Genomic DNA, 14,264 nt, shown 5'->3' on the forward strand with positions numbered 1-14,264 from the left:
AAGAAGAAGAAAAGAAAAAGGGGAAAAAAGGGAAACTAATTTTGGGGAACAAAAACATTCTCTCCTGATGATCCGATGCTGCGACTAGCTGGGACTTCTAACTTCATAGGACACACACACACATACACACACACACACGTACAGGCACACAGAGAAACATAAATAAAAGAAATAAAAGTATTCCACTGCAATGTGGCGTGGCAGAGCAGTCCCGGCGGTCGGCGACTCCCACTGACTCGGACATCGGGAGAGTGAGACGGACAGGTTGCGCGACAGAGTGCGACAGACAGAGCGAGACGGGGCTGTATTTCGGCTGACCTGGCCGTGGCGAGCCACGCGAAGCCACGCCACTTTTACGGTCCAGCGGCGATCTGGCAGTGTTGTTTTTCGTCCCCGAAATGCGAACGAAGGACGCTGGAAGGGTCTGCCGTGCGCTGCCGTGCCGTGCCGTGCCGTGCCGTGCCCTGACCGCTGTGTTGATAGGACCTTTATTTACCCGGCTTCCCCCTCCCCCTCTCTATGACTACACTCCAAGGACACGCAAACCGAATTCGCAGCCAGACGGCCAGCGGGCCCGCGGTTTCGAACACTGCCTTCGCCTTCGAGCTGGTCAAGTTCTCTATCCTGACCGGAGGGACAAGGACAACGCCGGTCTGGGCGCGTGTGTGTGTGTGTGTGTGAGAGAGAGAGAGAGAGAGAGAGAGAGAGGAAGAGAGAGAGAGAGAAGGGGAGAGGGGAGAGGGGAGAGAGAGAGAGAGAGAGAGAGAGAGAGAGAGAGAGAGAGAGAGAGTGATGCGGCGTGTGAACCGACAGCCGGATGGCCGGATGGCCGAACCGAAATGTCGGCAGCGCGCGCATTGATTCAGATTCATTGATTTCGATTCTTCGATTCGATACCTCGCCCTGTGCAATCGACCTGCAGTCGTCACGGCACTGCACGGCACCCATGGCCGCGGCGGAGCGCGGGGCCGCGGCGCAGTGGGCCAGAAGACCGGTGGAGGCGGTCAAAATCCCGGAGACCGTTTTCAGTTCCAGAGTCGCTAAACAAGACTCGAACCGAGCGTGTGACCCCACCAATGGATTTCTCCTTCGGAGAGAAATCCATTGGTGGGGTCACGCGTTCGGTTCGAGGCCTGTTTAGCGACTCTGGAGCTCAAAACGCGTTCAGCTTTTTGGCCGTCTGCGCCGGACTTCTGGCCCACTGTGGAGCGAAGCACTGTTCAAAGGATCGGACCATGGCGACGGACTAACAAAATTTTGTCCCACGACACACTGGAGAGTCGCTTCCAGCGCTCTGCTTCTGGCACACCCAAAAGGGCTTCCCCGCGACGGGGCGAGAGAGACAGAGCGGCGAAAACGGACTCTCGGAATCAGCCTGCAGGCAGCCAGGCCGTGAAACTAAATTCGGCGCGCGTTCCATGTTTGCGTTTAACGCTCGTCGTTGACGAGATACGGCTCGCCGCGCGTCGAATGGTCGAATTCGGGCACTACACCAGCAGCGCGCTGCACAGTGAGCCAGAAGACCGGTGGAGGTGGCCAAAATTCTAGACGCGTTTTGAGCTCCAGAGTGGCTAAATGGGACTCGAATCAAGCATGTGACCCCCGCCAATGGATTGCTGTCCCAACGAGGAATCCATTGGTGGGGTCACACGGATGGTTCGAGTCCTGCTTAGCGACTCTGAAGCTCAAAACGCGTCTAGAATTTCGGCCGCCTCCGCCGGTCTTCTGGCCCACTGTGCGCCGGCACTCGCGGTGTAGTGTAGCAGGTTCATTCACACTGCAGGCGGGGCGCGGCCGGGCCAACAGGCCGCTTGCTCATCTAGCACGCAGCGGAGGCAGCGGAGGCCTGAGGCAGCCTGATTCCGAAAAGGAGGTCTCGTCGGTCTGTCTCTCTCGCACCTACACGGGACGCCCCATGAGAGCGAGAGAGAGACCTTCCCCCTCGGAATCAGCCTGAGGTAGTAAAGCTGCGGTGGCGCCTAGGGGCAGGGCCGGGCCGTGCATGTAGCGGCGTAGCGGCGCGGTAATGGCACTGGGTGTTCCTGCAGAAAGCTCGGGGGGGCGGGCGGGGCGGGGCGGGGCGGGGCGGCTAGAGGGCTGCTAGATGGAGGTACAGATCGGGGGTGGATACAGCCGACAGAGACGAGTGTGCCGCCCGCTGATGTCAGCCCCCGCAGTATGTACCTCAGCAAAACAAACCGCACCACCGCTCCACTGTCTCTGTCGCACTCATGGGCCGGGCCGTGGGGGTGCGAGAGAGACAGAGCGAGAGTGACTGCGGCGCGGCCGCGCCATAACAAAGCTTGGAAACTGCCAGTGTGTGTATCGTCGGCTGCACTTGCTTACCGGTGCACTGGGTTTACTCGTGGCGACAGACGGTCTGGGTACATGCTTGCAACGCACAGTGGGCCAGAAGACAGGCGCCGGCGGCCAAAACTCTAGACGCGTTGGGAGATCCAGAATCGCTAAACAGGACTCGAACCGAACCGTGTGACCCCACCAATGGATTCCTCGTTCGGAGAGCAGTCCATTGGTGGGGTCACACGTTCGGTTCGAGTCCTGCTTAGCGATTCTGGAGCTCAAAACGCGTCCGGGATTTTGACCGCCTCCACCGGTCGGCCCACTGTGCAACGACGACACAGTGTACACACCACGCCCCGTGTTACGGTGTACTGGCCGGGTACGCCGCGCACCTGGTACGCCAGGCACCATCCGGCCGACCCGACCCGACCGTACCGTCGATTCAGTATGCAGGCCCTCGCAAGCCCGCGGCCCTGGCGGGGCTGGCAGGCATCACGACGTCTAGGCCACATTATTCAGGTCGGTGCTCCTCGCTCCCGCCGACGCTCCCTACAGGATCCCATGGGGATCCCTCGGGACCCTTCCCTGCCATTAGGTTGCCCAGGTCCATAAGGTTCCCACGTGAGGCACCTGTGGCCAGTGGCGGTCACCCCTGGCGTGTATAGAGTTGACACACCGCGTTGCCCACATCAGCCATGTGGTTGGGGGCGCATGGTGGGCCTAGGGGCACAGTGCGCTAGAAGATCGGGGCGCAGGTGGCCAAAATTCTAGACGCTTTTTGAGCTCTAGAGTCGCTTTTGAACCGAATGTGGGGGCGCATGCACTGTGAAAATTTGTTGTCACTCTATGACAAAAACGTGGATGGTATTTTCATCACTTTGAAATGATGACATTTTCATATCAAAGCTCCTATACTTATAGCATGGGCGTGACAACAATGTCATCAATTTGATTTGATGACATTGTTGTTGAAATTATCATCAAGTGACGACTCAAATTTTCACAGTGTGGTAGGCCCTCAGGGTAGCCTCACGCCGCGTGGCGTTTGACATTGGCTGCTCCAACTGCGTACCCTGGGTGGCCATCCGTCTCGCAGGTGCGTCCCATAGGGTTGCCACATGGCAGTCATCTTCTGTCGCGGCGGCCGCGAGGCTCGCAAGGCCGCGGCTGGCGCTAGCGCTCACGAGCTCGTCCCGCCACGCCACGCCACGCCACGCCGCGCTACCGGGCCAAATGCGTACCGCCTTCATGTTACCTAACGCTCACGAGCGTGTGCGAGGGCACGCCCCGGTACGCCCGCCCTGCGCCCCAGGTCCGTCCGTCCGTCTGTCTGCTTGTCTGTCCGTCCGTCCGTCCCGATCCCTGCACTGCCCTTGTACACTGCGGGGTGAAGACCCACAACGCGACACCACTGGCGCAACCGCCGCGCCCCGTCTAGCCCCACCCGCCCCACCCCGCCCCGCCTCACCCCACCTCGCCCCGCCCCACCGCGCCCCACCCCACCTCGCCCCGGCACGGCCTCCCTCGCATCAGCACATTTTCTGGCCTGCCCTAATTTACTCGGCTCTGCCACCTCGCGGTGACGACGATGCAGGGCGGGGCGCGAGGGGAGAAAGGTGAGAGAGAGAGAGAGAGTGAGAGAGAGGAGAGAGAGAGAGAGAGAAAGAGAGAGAGAGAGAAAGAGAAAGAGAGAGAGAGAGAGAGAGAGAGAGAGAGAGAGAGAGAGAGAGAGAGAGAGAGAGAGAGAGGCAAACAGTCGGGGCAAACACGCGGCGAGGAGCGAGACAGATAGGGAAGGAAGGAAAAAGGGTTGGAAGAAGGAGAAGAAGGATCTCCCACGAGGTTCAACACAACGGACGAAAATCCACGAAAAAAGATGACAGCAACGCCGAGGAGTTGATTTTGCAGCGAGTACACTAAAGGCCGAAAAAAATCAACAAGGCTGTAGCAGCCGACGTCTCACCACCAAAATTTGCAGGGGAAACGACATCTCGAAGTTCGCTTTTCAGCAGTTCTCCTCATTGTTCCAAGGCGCGGTTTAAGGAGCCTCCGACAGGAGGGGCGAGTGTGTATGTTTTGCCTACCTACAGGGGCATGTGGTGCTGGTTGCCTACTACCAGGCGTTTAGGGGGAAAGGGGGGTGGGGTGGGGTGGAGGGGGCGGTCGCCACCTCACCCCCCCCCCTTTTAACCGCGCCAGATTGGACCAGCAATTTCAAATCCACTTTTTCAGTGGCGCGTTGCCGTTGCAATAACGGATAAGCGGCCAAGTGCCTCTCGAGTGGCGCCTCGCTTTGATCCAAGGAAGGCGTCCGTGGAAAACTTGTCAGTCACGGTGGCCAATCAAATCCCGTTTCGTCTCCCGCGACACACACACACACACACACACACACATGGGGAGAGAGAGAGAGAAGAGAATAGAGAGACAGAGGGAGGAGAGTGACGGAGAGAGAGAGACAGAGAGAGAGACAGAGAGGAGAGTAAGTGTGTGTGTGTGTGTGTGAGAGAGAGAGAGAGAGAGAGAGAGAGAGAGAGAGAGAGAGAGAGAGAGAGAGAGACGTCCAGATAGCTGCCGTGCATGTGGCGTCTTTTGTTGGTTCGAGTAGAGGCGAGATAGGGCCGATAGGGGTGCAAACAGACGTACTACGTATACGAACTGCGTGGCCGAGCGGCGGCGCGTGGAACATTAGAGGCTCCTCGGAAAACAAGGAGGTGGCACGTCGGTGGTAGGCCTGCCTTAGGGCCTGCCAAGCCTGCCAAGCCTGCCACTGCCGCAGTTTAGTGTTCTGGAACTCGCGAGCGAAACGCGAGCGGAAGTCCGACGACGACGGCCATCTCGCAACTTTGGCCCGCAACAATACTCGACGAGGAGCTGCATTTTCCACCTTGCGCTCGCCAATCACGCCCCACACTGTGAGAAATCTTGTGTCCCCTCGGGGCGTGAGAAATCTCTGGAAATTTGAAAACTTGCCCATAAAAAAGGCCAAAAACAAGCAAATTTCGGGCGTAATACCGTTTAAAATCTTGCAAAATCCGACGAAATCTTTAGCCTTCAGAAATCATGTGTCCCCAAACAACCAGTGTGGTTGCCCCCCTCGTCCATTTGCTTGACCACGATAATACTACTATGATTTCTTCGTGTCATATCGACAAAACCTTACTCATCGTCGACGTGACTTTCTTTTACAGTGCGCCAGATGGCGTCCTCAGCCACTTTGTTGCAGAAACGTAGTAGCAGATTAGGGCGTCTTTGCATCGAGATTGCGCTATCGTCATCCCGGCCGCACTACGCCGCGCCAGGCAGGTCGCGCTTTCTTACGGTGTGCGCTTAGCGGGTCACCATGCCGGCACACTGATTCCGAGAGTCGTCGCTCCGTCTCTCTCGCACTCACGGGGCGTCCCGTGTAGGTGCGAGAGAGACAGAGCGACGAAAAGGAGTCTCCGTGGCTGAAAAAGCGACGGAAAAAGCAACGAAACGAAGGAGTGACGCACTCCGCGGGGCGACGCGGCCGTGTCAAGGACGCGCTGGAAGCTCAACACGCATTACCCATGTAAATGACATGTGCAAATGTGCACCCACTCCGACGGCCGAAGAGCGACTCGTCGTATCGTCGCTCTGTCTCTCTCGCACTCACGGCGCTCTCCATAAGGGCGCGAGAGAGACAGAGCGTGCGCGCCACAGCCTCGCGTGGAGCTTCTCCTTGCCGTTCAGGAAGGACTTCGGCGTACTGCCACCTGTGTTACGTAATGCGCGGCTTTGTTTTTCAGTGTCGTGATCAGGGCAGCGCCTTTGTTGCGTGTTTTTGGGCCGCGACGCGTCGTCTGAGCTGTGACGTCGCAAGGCGCTGACACGGAACGGACGGATCGAGGAAGGCGGTGGAGAGAGAGAGAGAGAGAGAGAGAGAGAGAGAGAGAGAGAGAGAGAGAGAGAAAGAAAGAAAGAGAGAGAGAGAGCAGTGTTCCCAGAAATCAATTTGGAACTTTGTCCCCAACGGTACCGCCACCACTGCGGGCGGAAACACGCCGAAAAGGTCAAGGAACGCACGGTAAAAACGGTACCTGGTTTTCCCAGGAGCCCTATGGCGAAGACATAGGCGATTTCCAGGAGGTTCCTGGGAAAACCAGGAACCGTTTTCACCGTGCGTGAAGAAAAGCGCTGCACTCGAAAAAAAAAAAAATCACCCGCCGATTTGACCAAAATTGATTTTGCTGAGCAAAGCGCAGCGTCCCGTTGTTGGGGCTTCCAATAGCTCGGGGCGGCGTCAATCGTCGTTTCGGCAGAGATCTCTGGCAGCCCGGATAACTAAGCCGACTGCAAACTCGGGACGAGTCCTCCTGCCTCAGTGCTCTTAAAACGCGATCGTGTGCCATTTTACTTTTTCATCCTCACAGCGGCATATAAGCCCCGTGACCCAAAAAAGAGGACCCGCCGAAAAAATTGGAGCAACCCTGAGTCGCTACATTGAAGAGTAATCCTGAGATTACACTTCTCGTTTCGCTATCTGGTCGCGACGTCGTCGACGTAGTCGAGGACGTAGTCGTCTGCGAATTCGGGTGCGCATAGTGCGCACTGATAGAGCACCTTCGGCGGAACGAGGGAAGCTTTTTGGCGTGTAGGCGTGCCGTTTCGCTCTGCTGTCCTTCACAGCGGCGTGACGCGTCACGTGACACGGCGTCACGTCACGTCACGCCCCACTTCACCGCGTGCAGCAACCGCCCAAAAGCCCGCCGTCACTCCGCCGAGCCATGTGACCCCGGTTCGAATCCCGGCTGCGCGATGCTGTCTTTTTATTTTGCAGGCAGGGGTCGCGTGCCCCTCCCTTGCGCCACCCTGGGCCCCAGGGCTGGGCCTGGGGGTCACTAGGCTGCAGAGCACTGCCGAGTGCCGACTCCCCGATTCGATGCTCTAGGTATTTGGCACGGGCCGCCGCCTACACTGTACGGCAGCCAGCAAGCCAGCCAAGCCGGCCAGGCCGCGTGTACGTGCACGGTGCGGCCCGCGGTGCGGTGCTGTGGTCCCTCGGTGCCTCGGCCCGGGAAAATAAAAATAAGGTGAGCGGGGAAGAATGTGACTAGGAACAATGATGCCTGCCCAGGGCCAAGGCCGACGAAGCCTCGGGCGAGGACAGCCGCGGGGCGTTCGGCGCGCCAGCACCACGTCCTCGGACGTGCAGGGAGTCCTCGACGAGCACCACGTTGTCGACGTGCACCTCGTCCTCGACGTACACCACGTCCTCGACGTGCACCACGTCCTCGACGTGCACCACCGTCCTCGACGTGCACCACGTCCTCGACGTGCACCACCGTCCTCGACGTGCACCACGTCTGCGACGTGCACCACGTCTGCGACGTGCACCACGTCCTCGACGTCCTTGACGTGCACCATGTCCACCACGTCCTCGACGTGCACCACGTCCTCGACGTGCACCACGTCCTCGACGTGCACCACGTCCTCGACGTGCACCACGTCCTCGACGTCCACCACGTCCTCGACGTGCACCACGTCCTCGACGTGCACCACGTCCTCGACGTCCACCACGTCCTCGACGTCCACCACGTCCTCGACGTGCACCACGTCCTCGACGTCCTTGACGTGCACCACGTCCACCATGTGCTCGACGTCCACCAGGTCCTCGACTTCCTCGACGTTGTCCTCAGTTCCGAGGGGACGCGGCACCCTAACCTAGCTGCCCACCAGATCAGCAGGCCGCGCGCAAACGAAAATCTGGCGAATCGCATCCGTGAATCCGAACACAACACGCGGCAGCGAAACGGCTTCCAGACGTCGGTAAGGCGTACGCGAGGCAGCAGGCGGTCCCACAGGCCCGAAGGCGCGCCCGAAGGGGAGGCTGGCGGCACCGGCTGGCGGCAGGCAGGCAGGCGGCCTGCGAGGTCAATGCGGCCTTCCTTTGCATTATCGAGCAGTGTAGGCCCAGAGCCCCCGCAGCACCGAGGCCCCACGGCATGCCCCCCGCAGCCCCAAAGACACAGGAAAGTTTCAAGGGTGGCTCGGCCGCCTAAGCACTAAACAAGCTATTCCTGGACAGCAACAACAAAGAAATAAGCTAAACGGAAAATAGACGATAAAACCCGCAGAGCCTCCCAAACCCTACACAAACGGGAAATTCCGCGCTGGAGGTTTTGGCAACGTAATCCCAAACAGGAAAGCCGCGCGCTACGACTGCCTGCTTGGGCTGTTGCAATCCCACTGGAACCTTCAGACGACCTGTCAATACAGAGCGACAGAGTCGATCAGGAGGGTGGCCTAGTAAGCCCCTCATTGCGGGTTCAAACGCTGCCGGCTTCTCTCCGTCTTATTGTTATTGTTGTTGTTGTTGTTGTTGTTGTTGTTGTCGTCGAGGCCGGTGGTTGCACCTCGTCTTGCATAACTCGGCTGTGCCATCGATCCGCCGACTGCGAATAATGAATGGCGTGCTGCCGATACTGCCTTCTTTGGAATCCACGATAAAGGGAGAAGCCTCGCGTCTTCCGGGAGCGGCAGGGCGTGCCAAGGGCGTACCCAGGGCGTACCCAAACCCAGGGCGTACCCCGGGCGTGCGGGCGTACCCAGGGCGTACCCAGGGCGTAGGGCGTACTACACAGAGCGTACCCATAGCGTACTCAGGGCGTACCCAGGGCGTGCCCAGGGCGTACCCAGGGCGTACCCAGGGCGTACCTAGGGCGTGCCCAGGGCGTACCCAGGGCGTACCCAGGGCGTACCCAGGGCGTACCCTGGGCGTACCCAGGGCGTTCCCAGGGCGCAGCCCGCACTCCGCATCGACAAGCGATTAGAGCTCCGGAAGGCGTGGCGAGTGACGAGGCGGGGTGGGGCGGGTCGTCACAGTGCTCGCATCCTTCCTTGCGCACGCAGGCGTATACGGCCGCGGTCTGTCTCCGTGCCGAAAAAAACGACAGCAAAAAGCAAAGAAGACATCTAGGAAGAAAATGCGAAAGAAAACTGAGAGAAATATGTCCCTCTCTCCTTAATGATCGCGTGGCCCTCCCGTTCAACGAAAGCTTGCCGGTCGCGGAGGCCCACGGAGGTCCATGGAGGTCCATGGAGGTTCATGGAGGTCCGTGGAGGTCCGTGGAGGTCCATAGAGGTCCATGGAGGCCCATGGAGGTCCGTGGAGGTCCATGGAGGTCCATGGAGTTTCATGGAGGTTCATGGAGGTCCATGGAGGTCCTTGGAGGTCCATGGAGGTCCGTGGAGGTCCATAGAGGTCCATGGAGGTCCGTGGAGGTCCGTGGAGGTCCATGGAGGTCCATGGAGGTCCATGGAGGTCCATGGAGGTCCATGGAGGTCCATGGAGGTCCGTGGAGGCCCATGGAGGACCATGGAGGACCATGGAGGTCCACGCCGCGGGCCACCTTGCCTCATGGAGCCGCCGATTGGTCACGCGTTGCGCCGTTGTGCGTTTCGGTTCCCTGAGAGAAGCTCCCTGAGGCGAGGCGCGTTCCTGACCTTCGCACTGCCGAGCCATGCCGGTGTCTGCCCGCCTGGGACTCCTGTGAGAGAGACGGCCTGTCCGCACCACAGAGCGCTCGCCTGGCTCCCTCGGTCAATGCCTGCCAATGCCTACCAAGGCGTGCCTACTGCCTGCCTGTCGCCTGCCATGTCTATTGTATACCTTGGCCATGCCTATTGCCTGCCAATACTGAATGCCTGGCCTACCAATACCAAACAGGGAGTTGCCTGCCAATGCATATTGCCTGCCAATGCATATTGCCTGCCAATGCCGAATGCCTACCAATGCCTCAGGCACACCTATTGCACACTATTACCTATTGACTGTCAATGCTCATGACCTGCCAATGCCAATACCACCTGCCAGTTCTAAATGCCTACCATAGTGCCTATTGCCTGCCGTTGCCTGCCGTTGCCTGCTTCCTGCCGTCGCATCGGAGCGCTTGCAGGCGGCACCTTGGACTTTACCTGGCCGGCCCATTATGCAGGAGGACGGCGAGGCGGCGCGACGGCGTCCTCATGACCATGCATGCCGACCATACAGATCGAGCGTCACGTTCAAGGGTTCGAGCCCCGGCGCCGGCGCGGCGTTTTCTGCGCTGGTCACGTGGTCACGCCACGTGTAGGCCGGTCTCGGCTCCGCGGGACCCAAAGGGGCGGTGCGGGTCGATACTCCGACCTTTGGGTCCTCTGGGCGCGCGGCGCAAGACCCTCACGCCGGGCGCGGAGGCGGGGCGGCAGCCCGGAAGGCTGGGTCGCTCTGTCTCTGTCGCACTCATGGGGTTCTCCGTAAGGGCGCGAGAGAGACAGAGCGACAATAAACTGCTCTTCTGGATCACCCGGCCGCCGTTGCGTTCAATTATCCATACACCTCAGCAATCCCACTCTCCTTCCTTCCCTTATTACTCTTCTGACCCTGGCCTGATGGGAGTGGCCGAACTGGGGCCGCCCAAACCTCGCAGCGAGTGAAAAACAACAACGCAAACAACAACAACAACAACAACAACAACAACAACAACAACAATGAAAGGGCGGAAGTGCACCGCGGGGACGCCGGCGAGCCCACTCTGTCGGAGGCGGCACACCGTCGAGAAGAACGAGGTGCCATTGAAAACCAGGGCAGAACGTTTCCAGGAGCAGCAAGAAAGTTCGGGCTAGAATAATAACAGTTCGCCGAATTTTCGACCCCGTCGAAAAGTTGTGTGACTGCGCGACTACGAACAGCGTGCAGGGCAACGCAGCGCAGTGGGCCGAGGACCGGCGGCGGCGGCCACTAGACGCGTTTTGAGCTCCAGAGTCGCTAAACAGGACTCGAACTGTACGAGTGACTCCACCAATGGATTGCTCTCCGAACGAGGAATCCATTGGCGGAGTAACACTGTCGGTTCGAGTTCTGTTTAGCGACTCTGGAGCTCAAAACGCGTCTAGAGTTTTGGCCGCCGGCGCCGGTCTTCTGGTCCAGTGCACGCTCGGCCCGTCCAGACCAGACCGGCCCTGCCGGGGAAAAGCAGCGTGACGGACGGCAAAATATTTCCCTAGTAAATCTTCCCAGTGCCCCGCGGTCACTGGAGGAGAGCGTGGCTGGAGAGCGCTGGAGAGGGACGTGGCGCGACTGGAGAACAGCGAAAGTGAGATTGAGGGTTGTGGCGCCAGCCAGCCAACTAGCCATCCAACCAGCCCACCAGCTAGCCAGCCAACTAGCCAGCCCGCCAGCCAGGCAGCCAGCGAGGCAGCCAGCCAGGCAGCCAGCCAGGCAGCCAGCCAGGCAGCCAGCCAGGCAGCCAGCCAGGCAGCCAGCCAGGCAGCCAGCCAGGCAGCCAGCCAGGCAGCCAGCCAGGCAGCCAGCCAGCCAGGCAGCCAGCCAGGCAGCCAGCCATCCAGCCATCCAACCAGCCATTCCAGCCAGCCCGCCAGACAGCCAGCCCGCCAGCCAGCCAGCAAGCAAGAAGTGCAACTGGAGAGGGGGCGGGTCCTAGGCGGGCGGCTTTCCGAAGCGGTCGGGGCTTTTATCGCTGGACTCTTTGGAGTCTTGCTGGTGCAGGCGCGAAAAGCAACCCCTCTCCATGACGTCAGCCGGGACAAAAGGGTGGAGTGGGCAGAGGAGGGGTGGGGGTGGGGGGAGGGCATCGACTAGCGCTAGAGGGGAGGTCCAGACATCCAGAAGGGAAGCAGACAGACGCCCACTCTTAGTTCGACGGCTTCAGCCGAGACGTGCGAATTTTGCTCCTACACGGCTGACACGGTTCTTCGTTTTGAAAGAGAGAAAGAGAGAGAGAGAGAGAGAGAGAGAGAGAGAGAGAGAGAGAGAGAGAGAGAGAGAGAGAGAGACGGGGTTGGTCTGGTGGTCGTGGTGGTGGTGGTGGTCGTGGTGGTGGTCGTGGTGGTGGTCGTGGTGGTGGTGGTCGTGGTGGTGGTCGTGGTGGTGGTGGTGGTGGTGTGGCATGCGGACCAGGATGAGGACGACGATGGCGACGAGGAAGCGAGGATGACGATGGCCAGGATGCAGGCTAGGAATGCTCGGACGCAGCCTTGTGACACACCGACACACCGCCACTCGCGGCTGCCTGCCTGCCTGCCTGGCTGTCTCCATCTGCTCTGACGACGTTACAAATAACCCCGCCAGCCGCGGCGGCCGCCCCGCGCGATGCTCGCCACGCTGGCGATGCCCACTCTAGCGCGCTAGCGGTGCACAGTGGGCCAAAAGACCGGTGGAGGCGGCCAAAACTCTAGACACGCTTTGAGCTACAGAGTCGCTAAACAGGACTCGAACCGAACGTATGACCCCACCAATGGTTTGCTCTCCGAACGAGGAATCCATTAGTGCGGTCACACGTTCAGTTCGAGTCCCATTTAGCGACTCTGAAGCTCAAAACGCTTCAAGGGTTTTGGCCGCCTGCGCCGGTCTTCTGACCCACTGTGCGGTGGCGGCGGCTCGCTGAGGCGGTCCGCTGGGCTAGCCGGTCCTGGCTACCGAAAGGGCGACCGGGCTGCCAAGACCCCGCCCTGCCCCGCCCCGCCCCGCCCCGCCGCGGTGGATACACAACCCCCACCTAGGCCCTACGCCCCGAGTCTTGTTTTGCAATATGGGAGGGAATATATATAGCCGAGCCCCTCCCCCCACCCCCCGGCACACCTCCCCCGCTGCTTAAACACCGCGCACGGCGCGCAGCGCGCTCAAGATAACAGTGTCGAAACAATCGCCTCTTTCTTTCGATTCTTTCGTACAATACGCCCGTTTCCTGGCTTCGCTGGCTTCGCTGGCGTCGCCCCCTCGGCCTGGGTACCTGGGCGCCTCGGCGCACAGTGGGCCAGAAGACTGGTGGAGGTGGTCAAAATCCCGGACGCGTTTTGAGCTCCAGAGTCGCTAAATGGGACTCGAACCGAGCGTGTGACCCCACCCATGGATTGCTCTCCGAACGAGGAATCCATTGGTGGGGTCATATGTTTGTTTCGAGTTCTTTTTAGTGATTCTGGAGCTCAAAACGCGTCTAGAGTTTTGGCCGCCTCCGCCGGTCTTCTGGCCCACTGGGCGGCGCGGCGCGGCGCCGTGTTCCGCCCGCGTTCCCTCGATGCTGATTGGCCGACGCGCCGGCTCGGTCGGACTCGGCCGACGAGGGGGGATTATCCGATCCCGGCGAACTATGCCTAGGTTTTGCATCATTAAAGACGCTCCTGAATAACTTCGGTCTAAGAATAGGTGCGGCCGGCGTAGTACAGCGTAGCGCAGCGTAGCCAGCAGCGTGTGCGTACGCGCCTTTGACGCGCGGACGCTAAAGTTAGGTGCAGTGTGTGTTGTTGTGCGCGCGTGTTTGCGTAGGGGGCCTGGGTCTACCGACACTAATGTGGCCATAGACACACAGTTGACACAGGGGGCGACAGTTGACTGAAAGTGAAATAATAACTGACACGCTGGCAGGCAGACAGACGCGGCGGCGCAGTGGCGGACAGTCAGGGACAGGCGAAGGCCAAACAGAGAGAGAGAGAGAGAGAGAGAGAGAGAGAGAGAGAGAGAGAGAGAGAGAGAGAGAGAGAGAGAGAGAGCGGGGACAGACAGAAAGGACACGTTGCCAATTAGTTTTCTGGCACTTTGAGAAGGACCGCGCGTACGCCACCAAAAAGATTCCACCGCCGCATTCGACGAGGAAAAGATCGCTCACACATGCACCAAAAATAAAAACACGAATTTTCTTCATTTTGAGCGGCTGAGTACCACTGGATTGGGGCGAAGCCAATCCCACACGCGGTTGCCTCTTAATTTCAGTGTACTTTATTATGTATGCCTTCCTTCCTCGGCCCCCATCCGGCAAAAGGAGAGGAAAAAGCGACTAGACAGAGAAGAGGAGAACGTGGGCAGAGAGAGAGAGAGAGAGAGAGAGAGAGAGAGAGAGAGAGAGAGAGAGAGAGAGAGAGAGAGAGAGAGAGAGATGAGACGGGTGAGAGCTTGATTAGACTGAGTTACTGGGTACACCCCCACTCCCAGTTGCCACCCCCAGGCA

At 59.5% G+C, this 14,264-nt stretch overlaps 1 protein-coding gene across 1 annotated transcript; it reads left to right on the forward strand.

The window, feature by feature from the left end:
* The first annotated feature begins 6,762 nt into the window (after nucleotides 1-6,762).
* LOC117651988 (cell wall protein DAN4-like) lies at nucleotides 6,763-7,987 on the forward strand. Its single transcript, XM_034396614.1, has one exon. It carries the CDS (start codon nucleotides 7,382-7,384, stop codon nucleotides 7,985-7,987), a length of 606 nt encoding a protein of 201 aa, XP_034252505.1. The 5' UTR covers nucleotides 6,763-7,381.
* Nucleotides 7,988-14,264: the final 6,277 nt, after the last annotated feature.

This window comes from Thrips palmi, unplaced genomic scaffold (assembly GCF_012932325.1).
Source record: "Thrips palmi isolate BJ-2018 unplaced genomic scaffold, TpBJ-2018v1 HiC_scaffold_6, whole genome shotgun sequence".
Taxonomy (NCBI): domain Eukaryota; kingdom Metazoa; phylum Arthropoda; class Insecta; order Thysanoptera; family Thripidae; genus Thrips; species Thrips palmi.